This window comes from Coregonus clupeaformis, chromosome 15 (assembly GCF_020615455.1).
Source record: "Coregonus clupeaformis isolate EN_2021a chromosome 15, ASM2061545v1, whole genome shotgun sequence".
NCBI classification, from domain to species: Eukaryota; Metazoa; Chordata; class Actinopteri; order Salmoniformes; family Salmonidae; genus Coregonus; species Coregonus clupeaformis.
The window spans coordinates 13,416,874-13,441,379 of record NC_059206.1 but is presented as its reverse complement, the minus strand read 5'-3'; the positions used below and the strand labels follow the sequence as shown (position 1 = coordinate 13,441,379).

The following is a 24,506-nucleotide window of genomic DNA, read 5'->3' as shown; positions in this document are numbered from 1 at the left end:
ATATATAGTTACAGGAGGGGATCTACTTCTTGTGTTACCATTGCTCATCACTAGGCAACAGGGCTCTACTGTGCTAGCCTTTCTCCATTCAACCTGGGTTTGTTAACATTTCTGCTCACACTGCTCTTGAGAACATTTGCCATTATCCAATTTATCAATTGAGTTCTATCTCAATTGGCCCAGTTTTGAACTCTGACCGTGGCAAATGCGTAACTATGGTTCCAAGGATTGCTCACAACCAAGATAAACATTCTTTCTTTTTTTATGTTTACATCTATTATCTGCACCAAACAAATGCATATATTCCTACACTGTCTCTCTATTTACTGTAGGTCAAAACGGTGATAAAGCAAGTCCAACCCATGCCACTATGCTACCTGATACAGTGCTTTTAGATATGCCTATATCATGTCCTGTCTGTTATCCCCATGGGGTTGTTGGACATGAATAAAGGGCCTGTGATATTAAAAACGCCTACTTCTGAGACAAAGTGGCTCTTTTAAAAGGAACTGGGCCAAGCACCAATTGTTATGAGGAGACCTGGAACTGGGTCAGTGGAGTCATGCAGATACAGTATGTTCTACTTCACAGATACAGTATGTACTACTTCACAGATACAGTATGTTCTACTTCACAGATACAGCATGTACTACTTCACAGATACAGTATGTTGTACTTCACAGATACAGCATGTACTACTTCACAGATACAGTATGTTCTACTTCACAGATACAGTATGTTCTACTTCACAGATACCGTATGTACTAGTATGTACTACTTCACAGATAAAATACAGTATGTTCTACTTCACAGATACAGTATGTACTATTTCACAAATACAGCATGTACTACTTCACAGATACAGTATGTACTACTTCACAGATACAGTATGTATTACTTCACAGATACAGTATGTTCTACTTCACATATACAGTATGTACTACTTTACAGATAAAATACAGTATGTTCTACTTCAAAAACACAGTACAGTCTACTTCACAGATACAGTATGTACTACTTCACAGATACAGCATGTACTACTTCACAGATACAGTATGTTCTACTTCACAGATACAGTATGTACCACTTCACAGATACAGCATGTACTACTTCACAGATACAGTATGTACCACTTCACAGATACAGCATGTACTACTTCACAGATACAGTATGTTCTACTTCACAGATACAGTATGTTCTACTTCACAGATACAGTATGTACCACTTCACAGATACAGCATGTACTACTTCACAGATACAGTATGTACTACTTCACAGATACAGTATGTTCTACTTCACAGATACAGTATGTTTTACTTCACAGATACAGTATATATTCTACTTCACAGGTACTGTATATATTCTACTTCACAGATACAGTATGTTCTACTTCACAGATACAGTATGTACTACTTCACAGATACAGTATGTACTACTTCACAGATACAGTATGTACCACTTCACAGATACAGTATGTTCTACTTCACAGATACAGTATGTTCTACTTCACAGATACAGTATGTTCTACTTCACAGATACAGTATGTTCTACTTCACAGATACAGTATGTACCACTTCACAGATACAGTATGTACTACTTCACAGATACAGTATGTTCTACTTCACAGATACAGTATATATTCTACTTCACAGGTACTGTATATATTCTACTTCACAGATACAGTATGTTCTACTTCACAGATACAGTATGTACTACTTCACAGATACAGTATGTACTACTTCACAGATACAGTATGTACCACTTCACAGATACAGTATGTTCTACTTCACAGATACAGTATGTTCTACTTCACAGATACAGTATGTTCTACTTCACAGATACAGTATGTTCTACTTCACAGATACAGTATGTACCACTTCACAGATACAGTATGTACTACTTCACAGATACAGTATGTTCTACTTCACAGATACAGTATATATTCTACTTCACAGGTACTGTATATATTCTACTTCACAGGTACAGTATGTTCTACTTCACAGATACAGTATGTTCTACTTCACAGATACAGTATGTTCTACTTCACAGATACAGTATGTTCTACTTCACAGATACAGTATGTACCACTTCACAGATACAGTATGTACTACTTCACAGATACAGTATGTTCTACTTCACAGATACAGTATATATTCTACTTCACAGGTACTGTATATATTCTACTTCACAGGTACAGTATGTTCTACTTCACAGATACAGCATGAACTACTTCACAGATACAGTATGTACTACTTCACAGATACAGTATGTTCTACTTCACAGATACAGTATGTACTACTTCACAGATACAGTATGTACTACTTCACAGATAAAGTATGTACTACTTCACAGATACAGTATGTTCTACTTCACAGATACAGTATGTACTACTTCACAGCTCGTGGTACCTGTTGGCACACTTTATGATGGGGAGCGAAACTTGTCATAACACCACGTTCTCAGTATTGGTGTCTGGTACTTAGAAATGGATTATGCGTACCAAATGGCACCCTATTCCCAGTCAAAAGTAGAGCACTATATATGAACCCCATTTGGATGCAGCCACAGTCTTAATACAGGTACCAGAATCACAATGGACAAAAAAGGGAAGAAGTGCTCTCAGGTTTGAACAATACTTCAAGTGCACTTTTTTAATCTCACCTTGACCCTGAGTAAAATAAACTAAATGGGTGTGAGGATGTCATTTCTGACTTCTCAGAAATAGTGAATGGCCTTTTTCTGAAGGAAGAGAAAAGCGTCTTTGGCAATTCAAGAAGCTAATAAAAGGTATTCCAATAATGTTTTCTGTACGATTTGCATCAGGGCAACCACTACATACTGAGAGGAGTAACTCAAGCCTGAGTTCTTAGAATCAGAGCTGATGCAAACACCATTATCACAGGAAATCACGGTTGATATAAAATTAAGATTGTGACAGTCACAGTTGGGTAACACTTCAAAATAAACATAAGGACTACGTAAGATTCATTACACCTTCATAACACTGCCAAAGTCTTTAAGAATTAGTCCTAATTTTTGTATGACACAACATACTTACAACAATAAGAATGCATTAATACTTTCTATTATTATATATTATGAGATTTATTAGGATCCCAATTAGCTGACACCAATGGCGACAGGTAGTCTTACTGGGGTCCAGCACATAACTACAATTTCAATTAGTTTACAATGCAGTAAACTAATTGAAATCATCATATTATGGCATTGCAGTCCAGACTTTAGTCAAAGCACGGTATACATTGATCCAAGTAGAGCTCATTTGGAAACCAGCAGACAAATCTGGCCATGCCAAACGAATGAGCTTTCATTTATTTTCCCGTAAATCCTAACTGGTGTTCTCATTAAAGAACAGGCCAAGACTCTGTGTAAGGGTAGTACTGTATTCTTAGAATTTAGGTGAGTCATGGCTGATAAAAGTTTGCCTGGGACTACGGTGCATCACAAAATGTCACCACATTCCCAAGATAGTGCACTACTTTTGACCAGGGCTTTAAACTTTACTAGGGCTCTGGTCAAAAGTAGTGCACTATATAGGGAAAAGGTGCCAAATGGGACACAGACTACATCTGGCACGCCCACTTCCCTGAGTGTTTCGGAAAACCCCTCAGATGACATGGGCACTTATTATCAACATCTATATTACTAACGTCTTTATTATCGACGTCTTTATTATATTACCTTATTAACAACGTCTTTATTATCTTACCTTATTATCAACATCTATATTACTAACATCTTTATTATCGACGTCTTTATTATCTTACCTTATTAACAACGTCTTTATTATCTTACCATATTATCAACATCTATATTACTAACGTCTTTATTATCGACGTCTTATTATCAACGTCTTTATTATCTTACCTTATTAACAACGTCTTTGTTATCTTACCTTATTAACGTCTTATTATCAATGTCTTATTAACAACGTCTTTATTATCTTACCTTATTAACAATGTCTTTATTATCTTACCTTATTAACAACGTCTTTATTATCTTACCTTATTAACAATGTCTTTATTATCTTACCTTATTAACGTCTTTATTATCTTACCTTATTATCAACGTCTTTATTATCAATGTCTTTATTATCTTACCTTATTATCAACGTCTTTATTATCTTACCTTATTATCAACGTCTTTATTATCTTACCTTATTATCAACGTCTTTATCAAAGTCTTTATTATCTTACCTTATTAACAACGTCTTTATTATCTTACCTTATTATCAACGTCTTTATTATCTTACCTTAACGTCTTTATTATCTTACCTTATTATCAACGTCTTTATTATCAACGTCTTTATTATCTTACCTTATTATCAACGTCTTTATTATCAATGTCTTTATTATCTTACCTTATTATCAACGTCTTTATTATCTTACCTTATTATCAACGTCTTTATTATCTTACCTTATTATCAACGTCTTTATCAACGTCTTTATTATCTTACCTTATTAACAACGTCTTTATTATCTTACCTTATTACCAATGTCTTTATTATCTTACCTTATTAACAACGTCTTTATTATCTTACCTTATTAACAATGTCTTTATTATCTTACCTTATTAACAACGTCTTTATTATCTTACCTTATTATCAACGTCTTTATTATCAATGTCTTTATTATCTTACCTTATTATCAACGTCTTTATTATCTTACCTTATTATCAACGTCTTTATTATCTTACCTTATTATCAACGTCTTTATCAACGTCTTTATTATCTTACCTTATTAACAACGTCTTTATTATCTTACCTTATTATCAACGTCTTTATTATCTTACCTTAACGTCTTTATTATCTTACCTTATTATCAACGTCTTTATTATCAACGTCTTTATTATCTTACCTTATTATCAACGTCTTTATTATCTTACCTTATTATCAACGTCTTTCTTAATGTCTTTATTATCTTACCTTATTATCAACGTCTTTATTATCTTACCTTATTATCAACGTCTTTATTATCTTACCTTATTAACAATGTCTTTATTATCTTACCTTATTATCAACGTCTTTATTATCTTACCTTATTAACAATGTCTTTATTATCTTACCTTATTATCAACGTCTTTATTATCTTACCTTATTATCAACGTCTTTATTATCTTACCTTATTATCAATGTCTTTATTATCTTACCTTATTATCAACATCTTTATTATCGACGTCGGCAGGTGGCCTAGCGTTTAGAGCGTTGGGCCAATAACCGAAAGGTTTCCCGTTCTAATTCCCAACCTAACAAGGTGAAAAATCGGTCGTTCTGCGATTGAGCAAGGCAGTTAAGCCCCCACTACAACAGCTCCCAGTGTGGCAGCCTTTAATCCTTTATTATAGACGTCTTTAAAAAAATTAAGTAGAAACCATTTGTCTCTGTACAGACCGCTCTCTGGCCTTGGCGTTGAATGCTGAATCGCTGAAAACGGCTCAGTCGGCTGCCAAAGGGTTTGTCAGGGAGCTAAGAGTTTCAACGTAAGGATCTTTGGAAGGGAGAATGGCATGCACATTACCTTTTAAGGTTTTGTTTCGTGTTTATAGTCGGAGAGAAACAATATTTTGATTATTTCCCATTCATACCCCAACAACCTAGTGAGCGGATTAGCTGTAACGTGTACGCTAGGAGTCGGGAAGCAAGTACAGGGAATGAATTTAATAATAAATGAAACATGGAACAAAACAAGAAACACGTACAGACATGAAACACAGGAACAGACTCAATAACCAAAGGGATTGACACATATAGGGGAGGTAATCAGGAAGGTGATGAGTCCTAGGGAAGGAACCAAAGGGAGTGACATATATAGGGGAGGTAATCAGGAAGGTGATTGAGTCCAGGTGTGCCTGATGATGACATGCAGGTGCGCGTAATGATGAATCCCAGGACCGGTGACCTCAAACGCCGGAGAGGGAGTATACGTGACAGCACCCCCCTCCTGACGCGCGACTCAAGAGGGACGGTCCCGAAGACAGTCACTTCCTGTTGAGCCAGCCGAGGCACCGCAGGACGACGCCGACCAGAGGGATGGTCCCGAAGACAGTCACTTCCTGTTGAGCCAGCCGAGGCACCGCAGGACGACGCCCGACCAGAGGGACGGTCCGAAGACAGTCACTTCCTGTTGAGCCAGCCGAGGCACCGCAGGACGACGCCGACCAGAGGGACGGTCCCGAAGACAGTCGCTTCCTGTTGAGCCAGCCGAGGCACCGCAGGACGACGCCGACCAGAGGGACGGTCCCGAAGACAGTCGCTTCCTGTTGAGCCAGCCGAGGCACCGCAGGGACGACGCCGACCAGAGGGACGGTCCCGAAGACAGTCACTTCCTGTTGAGCCAGCCGAGGCACCGCAGGACGACGCCGACCAGAGGGACGGTCCCGAAGACAGTCGCTTCCTGTTGAGCCAGCCGAGGCACCGCAGGACGACGCCGACCAGAGGGACGGTCCCGAAGACAGTCGCTTCCTGTTGAGCCAGCCGAGGCACCGCAGGACGACGCCGACCAGAGGGACGGTCCCGAAGACAGTCGCTTCCTGTTGAGCCAGCCGAGGCACCGCAGGACGACGCCGACCAGAGGGACGGTACCGAAGACAGTCGCTTCCTGTTGAGCCAGCCGAGGCACCGCAGGACGACGCCGACCAGAGGGACGGTCCCGAAGACAGTCGCAACTCTGAGACCCGGGAGCCGGTCGCTTCTGCTGAGGTGCTGAAGACTGTCGAGCCGGCCGAGGCGCTGGAACCTGTTGAGCCAGCCGAGGCACCGCAGGACGACGCCGACCAGAGGGACGGTCCCGAGGACCAGGGGCGGAACAGCCGCTTCTCCTGAGACCTGGGACCAAGTCGCTTCTGCTGAGGCACGGAACCTGTCGAGCCAGCTGAGGCATGGGAACCTGCCGAGCCAGCTGAGGCATGGGAACCTGCCGAGCCAGCTGAGGCATGTGAACCTGTCGAGCCAGCTGAGGCATGGGAACCTGCCGAGCCAGCTGAGGCATGTGAACCTGTCGAGCCAGCTGAGGCATGGGAAGCTGTCGAGCCAGCTGAGGCATTGGAACCTGCCGAGCCTACCGAGTCTTGTGAACCTGCCGAGCCAGCTGAGGCATGGAAGCCTGATGAGCCAGCTGAGGCATCCTCGGTAGACTCGGCAACGGACGCTTGACGGGCCAACCGGGTCTTGTGAACCTGACGTGCCGGCTGAGGCATCCCCGGTTGCTCCGGTAGTGGCACCCTGACCCGACGTCACCTACACTAACAAAAAACACTCCCTGATGCTTCCCTTTGGTGAGGCATTATTCTGTAACGTGTACGCTGGGAATTGGGAGGCAAGTACAGGGAGTGAATTTAATAATACATGAAATATGGAACAAAACAAGAAACACGAGTAGCGTACATACATGAAACACAGGAACAGAATCAATAACATCTGGGGAAGGAACCAAAGGGAGTGACATACAGTAAGATAAATAAGTATTTGATCCCCTGCCGATTTTGTACGTTTGCCCACTGACAAAGACATGATCAGTCTATAATTTTAATGGTAGGTTTATTTGAACAGTGAGAGACAGAAAAACAACAACAAAATCAAGAAAAACGCATGTCAAAACATTTTATAAATTGATTTGCATTTTAATGAGGGAAATAAGTATTTGACCCCCTCTCAATCAGAAAGATTTCTGGCTCCCAGGTGTCTTTTATACAGGTAACGAGCTGAGATTAGGAGCACACTCTTAAAGGGAGGCTCCATGCAAGATCTCACCTCGTGGAGTTGCAATGATAATAATAATAATAATAATAATAATAATAATAGGTAATTTAGCAGACGCTCTTATCCAGAGCAATTGGGGTTAAGTGCCTTGCTCAAGCGCACAGACAGATTTTTCACCTAGTCGGCTCGGGGATTAGAACCAGCAACCTTTTGGTTACTGGCACAACGCTCTTAAGCTACCTGCCGCCTCATGAGAACGGTGAGGAATCAGCCCAGAACTACATGGGAGGATCTTGTCAATGATCTCAAGGCAGCTGGGACCATAGTCACCAAGAAAACAATTGGTAACACACTACGCCGTGAAGGACTGAAATCCTGCAGTGCCCGCAAGGTCCCCCTGCTCAAGAAAGCACATATACAGGACTGTCTGAAGTTTGCCAATGATCATCTGAATGATTCAGAGGAGAACTGGGTGAAAGTGTTGTGGTCAGATGAGACCAAAATCGAGCTCTTTGGCATCAACTCAACTCGCCGTGTTTGGAGGAGGAGGAATGCTGCCTATGACCCCAAGAACACCATCCCCACCGTCAAACATGGAGGTGGAAACATTATGCTTTGGGGGTGTTTTTCTGCTAAGGGGACAGGACAACTTCACCGCATCAAAGGGACGATGGACGGGGCAATGTACCTTCAAATCTTGGGTGAGAACCTCCTTCCCTCAGCCAGGGCATTGAAAATGGGTCGTGGATGGGTATTCCAGCATGACAATGACCCAAAACACACGGCCAAGGCAACAAAGGAGTGGCTCAAGAAGAAGCACATTAAGGTCCTGGAGTGGCCTAGCCAGTCTCCAGACCTTAATTCCATAGAAAATCTGTGGAGGGAGCTGAAGGTTCCAGTGGCCAAACGTCAGCCTCGAAACCTTAATGATTTGGAGAAGATCTGCAAAGAGGAGTGGAACAAAATCCCTCCTGAGATGTGTGCAACCTCTGTGATTGCCAACAAGGGTTTTGCCACCAAGTACTAAGTAATGTTTTGCAGAGGGGTCAAATACTTATTTCCCTCATTAAAATGCAAATCAATTTATAACATTTTTGACATGCGTTTTTCTGGATTTTTTTGTTGTTATTCTGTCTCTCACTGTTCAAATAAATCTACCATTAAAATTATAGACTGATCATGTCTTTGTCAGTGGGCAAACGTACAAAATCAGCAGGGGATCAAATACTTATTTCCCTCACTGTATATAGGGGAGGTAATCAGGAAGGTGATTGAGTCCAGGTGTGCCTGATGATGACGTGCAGGTGCGTATGGACAGATACTCAGATACTCCAATCTCCGCTGCGGAGCTTTGCAGCTCCTTCAGGGTTATCTTTGGTCTCTTTGTTGCCTCTCTGATTAATCCTCTCCTTGCCTGGTCTGTGAGTTTTGGTGGGTGGCCCTCTCTTGGCAGGTTTGTCGTGGTGCCATATTCTTTCCACTTTTTAATAATGGATTTAATGGTGCTCTGTGGGATGTTCAAAGTTTCAGATATTTTTTTATAACCCAACACTGATCTGTACTTCTCCACAACTTTGTCCCTGACCTGTTTGGAGAGCTCCTTGGTCTTCATGGTGCCGCTTGCTTGGTGGTGCCCCTTGCTTAGTGGTGTTGCAGACTCTGGGGCCTTTCAGAACAGGTGTATATATACTGAGATCATGTGCCAGATCATGTGACACTTGCACACAGGTAGACTTTATTTAACTAATTATGTGACTTCTGAAGGTAATTGATGCACCATATCTTATTTAGGGGCTTCATAGCAAAGGGGGTGAATACATATGCACGCACCACTTTTCCGTTATTTATTTTTTAGAAACTATTTTTTTTCATTTCACTTCACCAATTTTGATTATTTTGTGTATGTCCATTACATTAAATCCAAATAAAAATCAATTTAAATTACAGGTTGTAATGCAACAAAATAGGAAAAATGCCAAGGGGGATGAATACTTTTGCAAGGTACTGTATGTTGCATTACTCATCTCATCTGTATATACTGTATCCTATACTATTCTATTGTATCTTAGTCTATGCCGTTCTGACATTGCTCGTCCATATATTAATTTATATATTCTTAATTCCATTGCTTTACTTAGATTTGTGTGTATTGGGTATGTGTTGTGAAATTGTTAGATATTACTTGTTAGATATTACTGCACTGTCGGAGCTAGAAAAAGTATTTTGCTACACCCGCAATAACTAAATGCTAAACACGTGTATGTGACCATTAAAATTTCGATTTGATTCATTTGAAAATCGCTCTAACTCATCTCGCATTCAAGTGTGCTCCATTTCCTATGTGAGCAAGTGACTGCGCTAAACTCTGACTGGGCAAAAGGTTACATCCTTAATGACTATTTACAGACAGCGCTCGCACACAAACACACACCGGGGTTTCCGTTAGCCGGTAATTGGCAGCTTTTGTCAACAACAAAAAAATATTAAAAAACGATAAATACAATTGTTGCTGGCCAAATTGACCGGGAGATAAAACAAACGTAGGCAGGCTATCAGCACAGCACCCACCACTTTACAATGTGAGCTGGAAGCAGTATGCATTTTGAAAACATACTTAAATTGTTTGAAACCTGAATGTTTTACTTCAGGTCTTACCTTGCTTGAAAATCCGACCATAGAAACACGGAGGCAATTATTTTATAAAGACTTCATAGGAGGGGCATGAGTTTCAAGTTTGGGGAAGCATACAATTGATTATATCTACTATTTCTACCGATCTGCGTGCCAGTTATGATTTTCATATGCGCATGTGGAACGGTTTAATTTAAAAAAATAATGTTTTTGTTTCTCATAATCATTGTCACGTGGTTAATCATACTGTACAAATCTTAATGAAAAAAATATAAAAGTAAAACGTTCAACTAATGCGAGAGCGCCAGCCTCTGCCATATGGACACATTGATACACCGTGATCACTGGCAGCTAAATAGCCTACATTTTTATATATATATATATATATTATTTTTTTTTGTCATTTAGCAGACGCTCTTATCCAGAGCGACTTACAGGAGCAATTAGGGTTAAGTGCCTTGCTCAAGGGCACATCGACAGATTTTTCACCTAGTCGGCTCAGGGATTAGAACCAGCGACCTTTCGGTTACTGGCACAACGCTCTTACCCACTAAGCTACCTGCCGCCCCAGATGTGTTAGAACTCAGAGACGGCCAATGCAGCCGTTGGCCTATAAACTTCCATTGTCAACTAAGTAAAAATACAGAAAGCAGACAAATAAAAACAGTAAAAAAATATGCAGGTGAAAATTGAAAAGGTTGTTTCAATCACAATCATCTCCCTACAGTCTGTCTGTCTGTCTGTCTGTCTTCCATTCTATCTGTCTTGACTTGAGCTATTGCTAGTGAAGTGCAACATTGTATCAAAATCAATCAAACTGGATCCAGCCAAAAGCTGTCTCTAGCAAATTTTGCAAACACTGTATCAACTAGTCTATTCCCTCAGAGTTTTCCATGCCAGTGAGCTCAGGACAGACAGCTGGGACAGACAGCTGGGACAGACAGCTGTTTTTTGCACAAGGGAAAGTTATCTTATGATGTTTCCACTGGATATATGGGATCATCGGGCGATGATTCTTTTTGCTCTTTCACACCGAGGCTTGGTGATTATCGAGGGGGAATAGGCCTACTGTGAGGAACTGTTAGGCTATCAAGAATACTTTGTTGACTTCCTGTGTGAGGTGAAGAAAATATGACTGTGAAGCTCTGCTTAGTAGTGGTGGACGTGGTGAGTTAAGACGATTAGAAATCAGACATCACCAAAATGGGCACTTTCCTTACATTTATGAGCAGCAGACGAGGTAGGCTATTTCAGTGCGTGCTCAGGCGTGCACGCTCCCTCAACTTTAACAGAGATCATTGCACACATGAATGAATGTGGTCCTCTGTAGCTCAATTGGTAGAGAGCATGGCGCTTGTAACGCCAGGGTAGTGGGTTCGATCCCCGGGACCACCACCCATACGTAAAAATGTATGCACACGTGACTGTAAGTCGCTTTGGATAAAAGCGTCTGCTAAATGGCATATTATTATGAAGCACTCCAAAACAAAAGACAATGTAGCTCAGTTGGTAGAGCATGGCGCTTGCAACGCCAGGGTTGTGGGTTCGTTTCCCACGGGGGGGACCAGTATGAAAATGTATGCACTCACTAACTCTTAAGTCGCTCTGGATAAGAGCGTCTGTTAAAATGACTAAAAATGAAAAAAAATGGACAAGTCATAAATTATGGTTATGATATAAAACCAAAACTTGTTTCTCACAAGTGAACTCTGCAAACAAGAATGAGTATGGTAAACAACTATAGGCCTAATTAGTAATACAATGCATTAACAGAAATTAATGTAACCAAATGACGGGGATTAACGGTACATTTACTCTTTTGGTATTTTATTAGCATCCTCATTAGCTGTTGTGAAAGCAGCAGCTACTCTTCCTGGGGTCCACACAAAACATGACACATGACATAATACAGAACATTAATAGACAAGAACAGCTCAAGGACAGAACTACATCAATTTTTAAAATGGCACACGTAGCCTACATATCAATACGTACACACAAACTATCTAGGTCAAATAGGGGAGAGGCGTTGTAACATGAGGTGTTGCTATATCTGTTTTTTGAAAGCAGGTTTGCTGTTCATTTGAGAAATATGAGATGGAAGGGAGTTCCATGCAATCATGGCTCTATATAACACTGTACACGTTCTTGAATTTGTTTTGGATTTGGGGACTGTCAGACATAGTGGGCCAGACATAGTGGGTCAGACATAGTGGTCAGACATAGTGGGCCAGACATAGTGGGTCAGACATAGTGGGCCAGACATAGTGGGTCAGACATAGTGGGTCAGACATAGTGGTCAGACATAGTGGGCCAGACATAGTGGGTCAGACATAGTGGGTCAGACATAGTGGGCCAGACATAGTGGGCCAGACATAGTGGGCCAGACATAGTGGTCAGACATAGTGGGTCAGACATAGTGGGTCAGACATAGTGGGCCAGACATAGTGGGCCAGACATAGTGGTCAGACATAGTGGGTCAGACATAGTGGGTCAGACATAGTGGGCCAGACATAGTGGGTCAGACATAGTGGGCCAGACATAGTGGGCCAGACATAGTGGGCCAGACATAGTGGGTCAGACATAGTGGGTCAGACATAGTGGGCCAGACATAGTGGGCCAGACATAGTGGGCCAGACATAGTGGTCATACATAGTGGGTCAGACATAGTGGGTCAGACATAGTGGGCCAGACATAGTGGTCAGACATAGTGGGTCAGACATAGTGGGCCAGACATAGTGGGCCAGACATTTCCGTGGGTAACTGCAACAGCCCTTCAGATAGATGGCGCTTAATAACAGGTCAGCAAGCAAATTTGTTCAAGGGCACAGGAAGGCAATCTGGCCAAACAAAAAATGTATCCTGCCGACGTCTCTCCCCCCCCTATTTCCAGGGAGCGCGGCAGTGGTGAATAAATCTCCAAAGACTTGGACGGGCGCCAGGGATCTGGTGACCTATTTTCAACCAGGGGGAGAGACAGGCAACAGGCAAGCAGAGGAAAGACTCTCTTTTGTGGCTGTCTTTTTCTCTCTGCAGAATGCCACTGCTTCCAATGATAGAGACCTAGATGAGAACGCTTTATCTCGCTCTCAAATTTCGATAAGAGACCAAACAGATTTAAAAAAGGCATTTGGGTGCACTGGTGAGACCTCATTAGAAGACAGGCAGTCTTCTCTGAACCGCTGCTAGGCCCCAGGTTTATTCAGCTGTGGTAGTGAAGCTTTGTGCCCTATAAAATCAATTTTGCAGTCCAGACATTAAAACGGACTACAACTATTTTCTAAAATGTGTTGAACTTAGTAGGAAATCAACTAAATGTATTGAACTTAGTAGGAAATAAATTAAATGTACTGAACTTATTAGGAAATTATTTAAATTTGCCCAAGTTAATCATAAGACATTAACAAAATGCATTAGTGATTGGTATTTTCCTGCAACTTTCTGAAACGGCACAGGAATGCCCGTCTGTGTGTGTTGTGTGGTGCAAGTATGTCTCCACTTTGTGTAGCCGTTAGCGATAATGCTAATGATAACCGTCTGCTGGTAGATGGAAAGGCTTTCCCAAAAACCTTCTCAATTAAATGTTAACTACAAAGTAGCCTATGCCTACCTGGCACAATTAAATCATGATTATTTGCATCATTCCAGTGGCCATTTGTTTTGCAAAACTCTGCAATCCCATGAGCGCTACAGAAACACCACTAACCAAACAATGGTCTCTGGCTGGTCCGCACTTGCATTAAAGGGTAACTACACCAACAATTCAGTGAAAATGTACTTGATACGATTGTGATGTTTTGTTGTCTCACCTAGCGATCTTTAGATGAATGCACTAATTGTATGTCGCTCTGGATTTATGCATAAGAGCGTCTGCTAAATTACTCAAATGTAAAAAAATCGACACTTCTTAGATTTTTCCCAGAGCTCAAAAGTGGTCTACTGATGTGGGTTAAGTGTTGTTGTGGACTCAGAACATCAAATGTTGTTTTTCTATTTAAAAAAAAGTGTGATTCTGAAAGCGAAAATCTGAAAAAATTGTGAAAACTGAAACCTGGAAAAACAAAATGGAAAAAAACGAAATTTGAGAAAAACATGAATTGAATAATAAATGAACGGATTCTAAAGGGACATAGAAGCTCCTTCAGCCTGATGGAGTTGACCAATTATCTCTCCTTCTTCCCAAAGTGTGCACTTGTTCACTTCCCTTCACTGATTTGAAAGGAAATGACAGGTGTAAGAAATATGGTGGACACTCCCACTAGCCTATGGCTACACCAATCCAATGCGAGTGCACACTTCAGGAGAAAGGAGATATTATTGGGACACACCCCTTGGACTCACGACCTTCAGTTTATCAGCTGTGATGGTACAGGATCTGTGGATACTGGAGAACCTCAAGAGCTCTTTGTTGCTCTCAATTCAGAGGACCTTTAATATCCAGGGAAAAATACAAAATAAATTCCCCCCAAAAATCCTTAGAACATTATTTGTAAGGGGAAGTGACTTGTAACATTTTAAATGATGCCCAGCGAGAAGGCGGCGTTTATTTATACGAGATTGAAGTAAATAGTGCATCAATGAGTTGCATGCGATGCAATCACCAGCTGTCGTCCTAAAGTTCATTTGGGTTTGCATCCATCTACATCAAATCTGTTATTTTGGGAAACTTTTGGCGCTGCGAGAGCTTTTCTGTGGACACGATTGATACTCCTGAGTGGTGCAGTGGTCTAAGGCACTGCATAGCAGTGCTAACTGTGCCACTAGAGATCCTGGTTCGAATCCAGGCTCTGTCGCAGCCGGCCGCGACCGGGAGACTCATGGGCGGCGCACAATTTGTCCAGGGTAGGGGAGGGAATGGCCGGCATGGATGTAGCTCAGTTGATAGAGCATGGCGTTTGCAACGCCAGGGTTGTGGGTTCGTTTCCCACGGGGGGCCAGTATAAAAAAAATAATAATAATAAAAAATAAAAAAAATAAAGTATATATATATATATGTATTCACTAACTGTAAGTCGCTCTGGATAAGAGCGTCTGCTAAATGACGTAAATGTAAATGTAAATACTCTAATGAACACAACTCACTACTAAAATCTCAATAATGATACATTTTAGGCCACTGACAGATCATTAGGTCAATCCTCAAGTCAAATTTGACTTAAAAATAATGAAATGTGTGACAACTGTGGCTGTCAAATATCCAACAAAATAAATTGTGAGGTGAGATCAGCAGAGAGAGAAATTAATTTCAGAGAGGGAGCCAGCGAAATGTCAAGAGCTAAATCCCTTAGGCCTTGAGAGAAAGACAAAAGGGTACCCGAATCCCTGGATGAGACCGAACAGAGACAGACAAAGCTCTGACATCAACCCTGATGAATCATACAGCAATGGGCTGGTGGTGCCTCAGAAATGACTGACATGCTCTCTGTAATGTAGAACACCCGTCAGATCCAAACAGCAATTCACACTGACATACATATATCTCTGTGACAGATAGGCCCAACATGATGCTCTATACATTTGAGTGAGAGAAATGTCATTGGTGGTACATTGGTGTGGCATTGGTGGTACATTGGTGGTACATTGGTGGGGCATTGGTGGTACATTGGTGGGGCATCTGGATAGATGACAAGTTGTCTTTTAAAAAAACACATTGATGAGTTAACTAAGAATCAGAGAATATAAATGGACTTGTTCTATAGGAACAGGTCATGCCTATTGCTTAACAGTAGAAAGTGGATCATTCAGTCGACTTCCCTACTGGTCCTAGACTACAGTGACATCATCTATATGAATGCAGCTGCCACTTCATTAAAGCCGTTGGATGCAGTCTACCAATAGCGAACTGCGTTTCATTACGGACGACAGGTTTAGTAGTCTACACATCTTCAAAAATTCTCTCCCTTCCTTTTTGGGTGGCTGTGCAGCTAATAGCTATAAAACTAGACACAGGACCTCTGTTGATGCCTCTCTATTCTTAGACCGGGGAGCAGTAAGCTGGTTTTATTAAACAATCCTTGGGAGGGGCTTCAACACCAGTGCAGCTCTGTCAGACATGGATAGACCTATTCCCTTACTGTGTCCTGCCTCACAACTACTTCCTCAACTGTCTTCATCCAAAGTTCCCAACCGCTGCCACCGCTGAGGGAACCTGGATCTTTGGCCATATGGAAACGAGAGGAGCTCCTACTTTTACATGACAAAGGGGAAGACTTTCGTAAAACCATCAGCGGACTCTAGAGAAACGTAAAGAACATGGGGCGACAGCGTAAATGGGAGACACGTGGCCTACTGTAAAAGAGCATTCATGTAGCGAATATGGCACAGTTACATTGCTTAAGTGATGTTCGAAAGAGTTTGGGTAGCATACTGTACGTGCAATAAAAACAGTTGAGGCATATGCGCTAGAATGAGTCAGTATAAGCTTCTCCTAATGAAAGGCTGATCCACAGCAGTTCAGGGTTGTGTACATTTGTAGGTGAACAAATTTGAATTGTGCTCCTTCCTGGTTACAATGGATGAACAAAAGCAGGAAACAAACACACATTTACCACATACATACATACATACACAAGGATACATACAGTGGGGAGAACAAGTATTTGATACACTGCTTTTGCAGGTTTTCCTACTTACAAAGCATGTAGAGGTCTATAATTTTTATCATAGGTACACTTCAACTGTGAGAGACGGAATCTAAAACAAAAATCCAGAAAATCACATTGTATGATTTTTAAGTAATTAATTTGCATTTTATTGCATGACATAAGTATTTGATCACCTACCAACCAGTAAGAATTCCGGCTCTCACAGACCTGCTAGTTTTTCTTTAAGAAGCCCTCCTGTTCTCCACTCATTACCTGTATTAATTGCACCTATTTGAACTCGTTACCTGTATAAAAGACACCTGTCCACACACTCAATCAAACAGACTCCATCCTCTCCACAATAGCCAAGACCAGAGAGCTGTGAATAAATAAAAATTGTAGACCTGCACAAGGCTGGGGTGGGCTACAGGACAATAGGCAAGCAGCTTGGTGAGAAGGCAACAACTGTTGGCGCAATTATTAGAAAATGGAAGAAGTTCAAGATGACGGTCAATCACCCTCGGTCTGGGGCTCCACGCAAGATCTCACCTCGTGGGGCATCAATGATCATGAGGAAGGTGAGGGATCAGCCCAGAACTACACGGCAGGACCTGGTCAATGACCTGAAGAGAGCTGGGACCACAGTCTCAAAGAAAACCATTAGTAACACACTACGCCGTCATGGATTAAAATCCTGCAGCGCACGCAAGGTCCCCCTGCTCAAGCCAGCGCATGTCCAGGCCCGTCTGAAGTTTGCCAATGACCATCTGGATGATCCAGAGGAGGAATGGGAGAAGGTCATGTGGTCTGATGAGACAAAAATAGAGCTTTATGGTCTAAACTCCACTCGCCGTGTTTGGAGGAAGAAGAAGGATTAGTACAACCCCAAGAACACCATCCCAACCGTGAAGCATGGAGATGGAAACATCATTCTTTGGGGATGCTTTTCTGCAAAGGGGACAGGACGACTGCACCGTATTGAGGGAAGGATGGATGGGGCCATGTATCGCGAGCTCTTGGCCAACAACCTCCTTCCCTCAGTAAGAGCATTGAAGATGGGTCGTGGCTGGGTCTTCCAGCATGACAACGACCCGAAACACACAGCCAGGGCAACTAAGGAGTGGCTCCGTAAGAAGCATCTTAAGGTCCTGGAGTGGCCTAGCCAGTCTCCAGACCTGAACCCAATAGAACATCTTTGGAGGGAGCTGAAAGTCTGTATTGCCCAGCGACAGCCCCGAAACCTGAAGGATCTGGAGAAGGTCTGTATGGAGGAGTGGGCCAAAATCCCTGCTGCAGTGTGTGCAAACCTGGTCAAGACCTACAGGAAACGTATGATCTCTGTAATTGCAAACAAAGGTTTCTGTACCAAATATTAAGTTCTGCTTTTCTGATGTATCAAATACTTATGTCATGCAATAAAATGCAAATTAATTACTTAAAAATCATACAATGTGATTTTCTGGATTTTTGTTTTAGATTCCGTCTCTCACAGTTGAAGTGTACCTCTGATAAAAATTACAGACCTCTACATGCTTTGTAAGTAGGAAAACCTGCAAAATCGGCAGTGCATCAAATACTTGTTCTCCCCACTGTATCTCTCCCTTGCTTACGTATCGGAGCAGCTTTTCTTTTAGATTACACAGAGACACAGACAGTCATAAGCTCTGTTTCTTATGCCACATTAAACAATTCCGCAACCAAAAATATATCTCTGCGTAGATTTTAATGCGGTGCACCATTTAATCCAAATTGACCCAGTCAACCTCACGTCTGGTCAACAGTTAGAGTTGGTACACCAGGGATGCTAAATAAAGAACTCTCTGGGATTCTGGGAAAGAAAAAGCCATGTGGCCCATCGACATAGTACGTGATAACAGCCAATGTCGCCATACCTGGACCTGGACAAACGGTGCTATTTATTTGTAATAACAACATGCACTTGAGCTTGCCATGTCTTAGAAACACAAACTGTTTAATTTAGAAAGGGGTTGTATATTCACCATATTGCTTGTGGTCAAATTTGGAAGGCAAGCATTTTTGGTTTGAATGTCAATTTCAGGAAATGTAGGCTTAGCACACAATGGCACAACAGCACTCTAGGAAATGAAACCTTACCTGCTCCTGGAATTATGGCGAGTTTGGTTTCAGTCAGGCCCAGCTTTGCATTGTTAGCTACAGAAAAAGGTAAATATGACAGAGTCAGAATATCTGGAATCTATCAGTTCTAGACAAACATCAGGTTATCTTTGCTCTATTTCCTTACAATAGAAAGTGAATTCCAGCATCGGCTTAGAGCAAACTAACAAACCACATATGCCTTGGCTTGAATATGTACAGTGCCTTCGGAAAGTATTCAGACCCCTTGACTTTTTCCACATTTTGTTACGTTACAGCCTTATTCTGAGATGGATTAAATAAATAAAAATCCTCAGCAATCTACACACAATACCCCATAATAACAAAGCGAAAACAGATTTTTTTTAGATTTTAGCAAATTTATAAAATAAAAAAAACGGAAATACATTATTTACATAAGTATTCAGACCCTTTGCTATGAGACATGAAATTGAGCTCAGGTGCATCCTGTTTCCATTGATCACCCTTGAGATGTTTCTACAACTTGATTGGAGTCCACCTGTGGGAAATTCAATTGATTGGACATGATTTGGAAAGGCACACACCTGTCTATATAAGGTCTCACAGTTGACAGTGCATGTCAGAGCAAAAACCAAGCCATGAGGTCGAAGGAATTGTCTGTAGAGCTCCAAGACAGGATTGTGTCAAGGCGGAATAAGTTTTGAGCCACCAAGACTCTTCCTAGAGCTGGCCGCCCAGCCAAACTGAGCAATTGGGGGAGAAGGGCCTTGATCAGGGAGGTGACCAAGAACCCGATGGTCACTCTGACAGAGCTCTAGAGCTCCTCTGTGGAGATGGGAGAACCTTCTAGAAGGACAACTATCTCTGCAGCACTCCACCAATCAGACCTTTATGGTAGAGTGGCCAGACAGAAGCCACTCCTCAGTAAAAGGCACATGACAGCCCGCTTGGAGTTTGCCAAAAGGCATCTAAAGACTCTCAGACCATGAGAAACAAGATTATCTGGTCTGATGACACCAAAATCGAACTCTTTGGCCTGAATGCCAAGAGTCACATATGGAGGAAACCTGGCACCATCCCTACGGTGAAGCATGGTGGTGGCAGCATCATGCTGTGGGGGTGTTTTTCATCGGCAGGGACTGGAGACTACTCAGGATCGGGGCAAAGATGAACGGAGCAAAGTACAGAGAGATCCTTGATGAAAACCTGCTCCAGAGCGCTCAGGTCCTCAGACTGGGGTGAAGGTTCACCTTCCAACAGGACAACGACCCTAAGCACACAGCCAAGACATCGCAGGAGTGGCTTCGGGACAAGTCTCTGAATGTCCTTGAGTGGCCCAACCAGAGCCCGGACTTGAACCCGATCGAACATCTCTGGAGAGACCTGAAAATAGCTGTGCAGCGACACTCCCCATCCAACCTGACAGAGCTTGAGAGGATCTGCAGAGAAGAATGGGAGAAACTCCCCAAATACAGGTGTGCCAAGCTTGTAGCGTCATACCCAAGAAGACTCGAGGCTGTAATCGCTGCCAAAGGTACTTCAACAAAGTACTGAGTAAAGGGTCTGAATACTTATGTAAATGTGATAGTTCTGTTTTTCATTTTTTATAAATTAGCAACAATTTCAAAAACCTGTTTTTGCTTTGTCATTTTGGGGTATTGTGTGTAGATTGATGAGGGGAATAAACTATGTATATACAAATACATTTTAGAATAAGGCTGTAACCTAACAAAATGTGGAAAATGTAAAGGGGTCTGAATAGTTTCCAAAGGCACTGTGTATTTAGAGTGACTTATGCAAGTCGGTAGCCTATACAGTGAATCCATAGCAGGAAGGTAAGCCTGTTCATGTCCTGCCAATAAATATAATATAATATAATAATGCGGAAACATCTTTTTTCTTTAGTTCACCAGTTGAAGTGTCCTGGGGTAAGGAAATGTTTTGGGGGATTTTCAAGTCCCTTAGTTGAGCACCCGATTCCCCTTTTTGTTTGAAGCTGGGCTGAAGTGCGTTTGGGTGCACTTTCTTACCATTGCAGGTGTCGTTTAAAAACAAGGGAAATATGGAACTGTATGTCTACTTGTTTGTTGCGAAAACAAGGGAAACATGGATTACTGCATGTCTACTTGTTTGTTGCGAAAACAAGGGAAATATGGAATACTGCATGTCTACTTGTTTGTTGTAAAAACAAGGGAAACATGGATTACTGCATGTCTACTTGTTTGTTGCGAAAACAAGGGAAATATGGAATACTGCATGTCTACTTGTTTGTTGTAAAAACAAGGGAAACATGGATTACTGCATGTCTACTTGTTTGTTGCGAAAACAAGGGAAATATGGAATACTGCATGTCTACTTGTTTGTTGTAAAAACAAGGGAAATATGGATTACTGCATGTCTACTTGTTTGTTGCGAAAACAAGGGAAATATGGATTACTGCATGTCTACTTGTTTGTTGTAAAAACAAGGGAAATATGGATTACTGCATGTCTACTTGTTTGTTGCGAAAACAAGGGAAATATGGAATACTGAATGTCTACTTGTTTGTTTGCGAAAACAAGGGAAATATTGAATACTGCATGTCTACTTGTTTGTTGCGAAAACCAAGAAAATATGGAATACTGCATGTCTACTTGTTTGTTGCGAAAACAAGGGAAATATGGATTACTGCATGTCTACTTGTTTGTTTGCGAAAACAAGGGATATATGGAATACTGAATGTCTACTTTTTCTTTTGCGAAAACAAGGGAAATATGGAATACTGCATGTCTACTTGTTTGTTGTAAAAACAAGGGAAATATGGATTATTGCATGTCTACTTGTTTGTTGCGAAAACAAGGGAAATATGGAATACTGCATGTCTACTTGTTCGTTGTAAAAACAAGGGAAATATGGATTACTGCATGTCTACTTGTTTGTTGCGAAAACAAGGGAAATATGGAATATTGCATGTCTACTTGTTTGTTGTAAAAACAAGGGAAATATGGATTACTGCATGTCTACTTGTTTGTTGAGAAAAACCAGGGAAACAAACGAGCTGCTGTGTGAGTCTCCATCCCTACACAGGGTGTGAAATGTGACATGAGTGACTTTTTGGTAGGGATGCACAACATCTTCATATCGGTAACAGACGGCAATGGCTAAAAACATATCTGTCATTTCGTTGTTGCGTCCCTACTTTTGTGTTTATCTTCTGGTTTACAGGCCACAGAAATGCTGCAGGTATCTTTACTGTCAGTAAAGAGGGGCTTATACCTTCTAGGTTGTGAATGTTTTCTGCACACATCCAGGCACCGAGAACCCCACAGCTACTGAGCAGCCCTTAGTTTCATCCCTCACTAAAACAATGACAACCCCTATCGCTGTCGACAGTTGATTCATTCAGAGAGGACTCTTCAGTCACTCAGTCTGGCATGCATGATCACATCTGCGGTGTTATGATGCCATGAAACTTTAAAGCCACTTTCATCTGTGAACACCCCCCCCCCCTCTCCCCATGCTTAAAATAGCTCCCCTGCCTTTAGCTCTGACTAATAAAACGATCAGAGAACATGTGTGAAAGCATATGGAATATCGCCTCTCTCATACGGCGAAGGGGAGTGACGTGTTAGAAACGAGGAACAGATTTAACTCTGAGGCTGAGAGAAACATTGCACACGCTGACATCTGTTCCTTGGCAATTTAAAGACGGTGTGTTGATTCGCTCCAGCAAATGGAAGCCGTGTGAATCTCACTAGAAGGGACTAGTCATGCTCGACGAGGACAACAACATGTACATTCAACAACAATTACAGTGATGTTTCTAGATAGGCATTCATCTTACACATATCATTATGCTAAATCAAACCATCAGTAAATGAATCAACCAACTGCCATAGTCTAATCTCTCAATGTGGGAAACTAAATATAGGTCTAGTACATTCTACTAGATCTGTTCTGTACAGTCTACTCATTCATCAGGGCATGTGGGGGCATGTGCACTCTCTTATATCTGCTCGGTGATCATTTGTCAACTAGAGAATTACAGTATTTGGAAAAACATGTCCATAACTCTGCTGAACAGGAATGTTGTCACGTCTCATAATGGACCCAGCACAAAGACAGTGTGTCAACACTTTGTTTTACTAGTATGAATCATTGGAGGCTCTAGAGAAATGCTAGCTGTCTGTACTGTAACGTCTATGTTACACCCCTATATATTATTCATTTAGCCACACTCTCTTATCCAGAGCGACTTACAGGAACAATTAAGGGTTAAGTGCCTTGCTCAAGGGCACATCGACAGCTTTTTCACCTAGTCGGCTCTGGGATTCGAACCAGTGACCTTTCGGTTACTGGCCCAAGGCTCTTAACCGCTAGGCTACCTGCTACCTGTGTGTACCTGTTTTCCATACAAGCACCTGATCACCCATTTTAAAACAATGGGTTACTTACAGGCAATTCTGATGTCACAGGACAGAGCCATCTCCAGACCCCCACCAAGGGCAGCTCCATCGATAGCTGCGATCGTTGGCATGGGCAGATTACCTACATAGAGACAGGGGGGGGGGGGGTATTTGTCAAATGGAGTATGATGGAAAACATTTTTCTCCAGCAGACACAAAGAAAATAAGAAAACATGGTGTACTCTCTTCAGATCATCTCTCTGAAGACTTGTCTCACACACATCCACAATATAAAACAATACAAATGAAAGAGGTATAAATGACGACGCTACGAATTAGCAATGTGTCCTTAGCCCTCGATCACAATAGTGTAAAATGTGTACAGGCAATATGACTAAATCTCCCTGAAGCACTAAACCTTGTAGCCAGTGTGTAAATCCATTGGTATGGGTTTATGTCATCTTTAAAACAAAGCAACTTCGTGTATGGATTTTTGTGAAAGAACAGAGACGTAGGGAAACCTGGATGCATCAGGATAAAAGTATGAGGCATGTATAGACTATCAGCTTCTCTAAACGATGTAGGTAGTGTGGCATCTGAGTGTTAATCCCATATAGCCTAGTGCCCTCAAACTCAACCCCTCAAAGCCAGTTCAACTGTGTTTTTTTCATTGTTCTTTTGTAATCAGGGACTGATTTAGACCTGGAAAACCAGGTGGGTGCAATTAATTATCAGGTAGAACAGAAAACCAGCGGGCTCCGGACCTCGTGGGGTAAGAGTTGAACACCCCTTGGCCTAGTGAATAACAAGGCTCTAAAAATGGAATAAAATGAGTCATCTCATTCCAGTCCACCTGGCATGAATTTATAACCACAGGAAATGAACAAGACAAAATTATCATCAATGAATAGAATGGATTCGAGGATGATGAAATGATTCATGTGCTGCTTTGTGAACATGAAACAATTTGGGACATTATATGTCCGCTTGGCGGACTAGGAGAGAAAACCAGACTCATTTGTGTGAAATACTAGGGCCGGGACGATACTAGTTAATATCGTGGAAAGGAAACAAAACACAAAGCGGATTTAA

At 41.7% G+C, this 24,506-nt stretch overlaps 1 protein-coding gene across 1 annotated transcript in view; it reads right to left on the bottom strand.

Moving 5' to 3' along the window:
- auh (AU RNA binding protein/enoyl-CoA hydratase) overlaps positions 1-24,506 on the bottom strand; it is a 52,582-nt gene that overhangs the window by 21,093 nt on the left and 6,983 nt on the right. Inside the window, exons 5-6 of the mRNA XM_041897356.2 lie at positions 23,464-23,556; positions 19,048-19,104 (exon numbers count right to left, since the gene is read on the bottom strand). Of these exons, the coding sequence (XP_041753290.1) occupies positions 19,048-19,104; positions 23,464-23,556 (150 nt within the window). The remainder of the gene's footprint in view (positions 1-19,047; positions 19,105-23,463; positions 23,557-24,506) is intronic.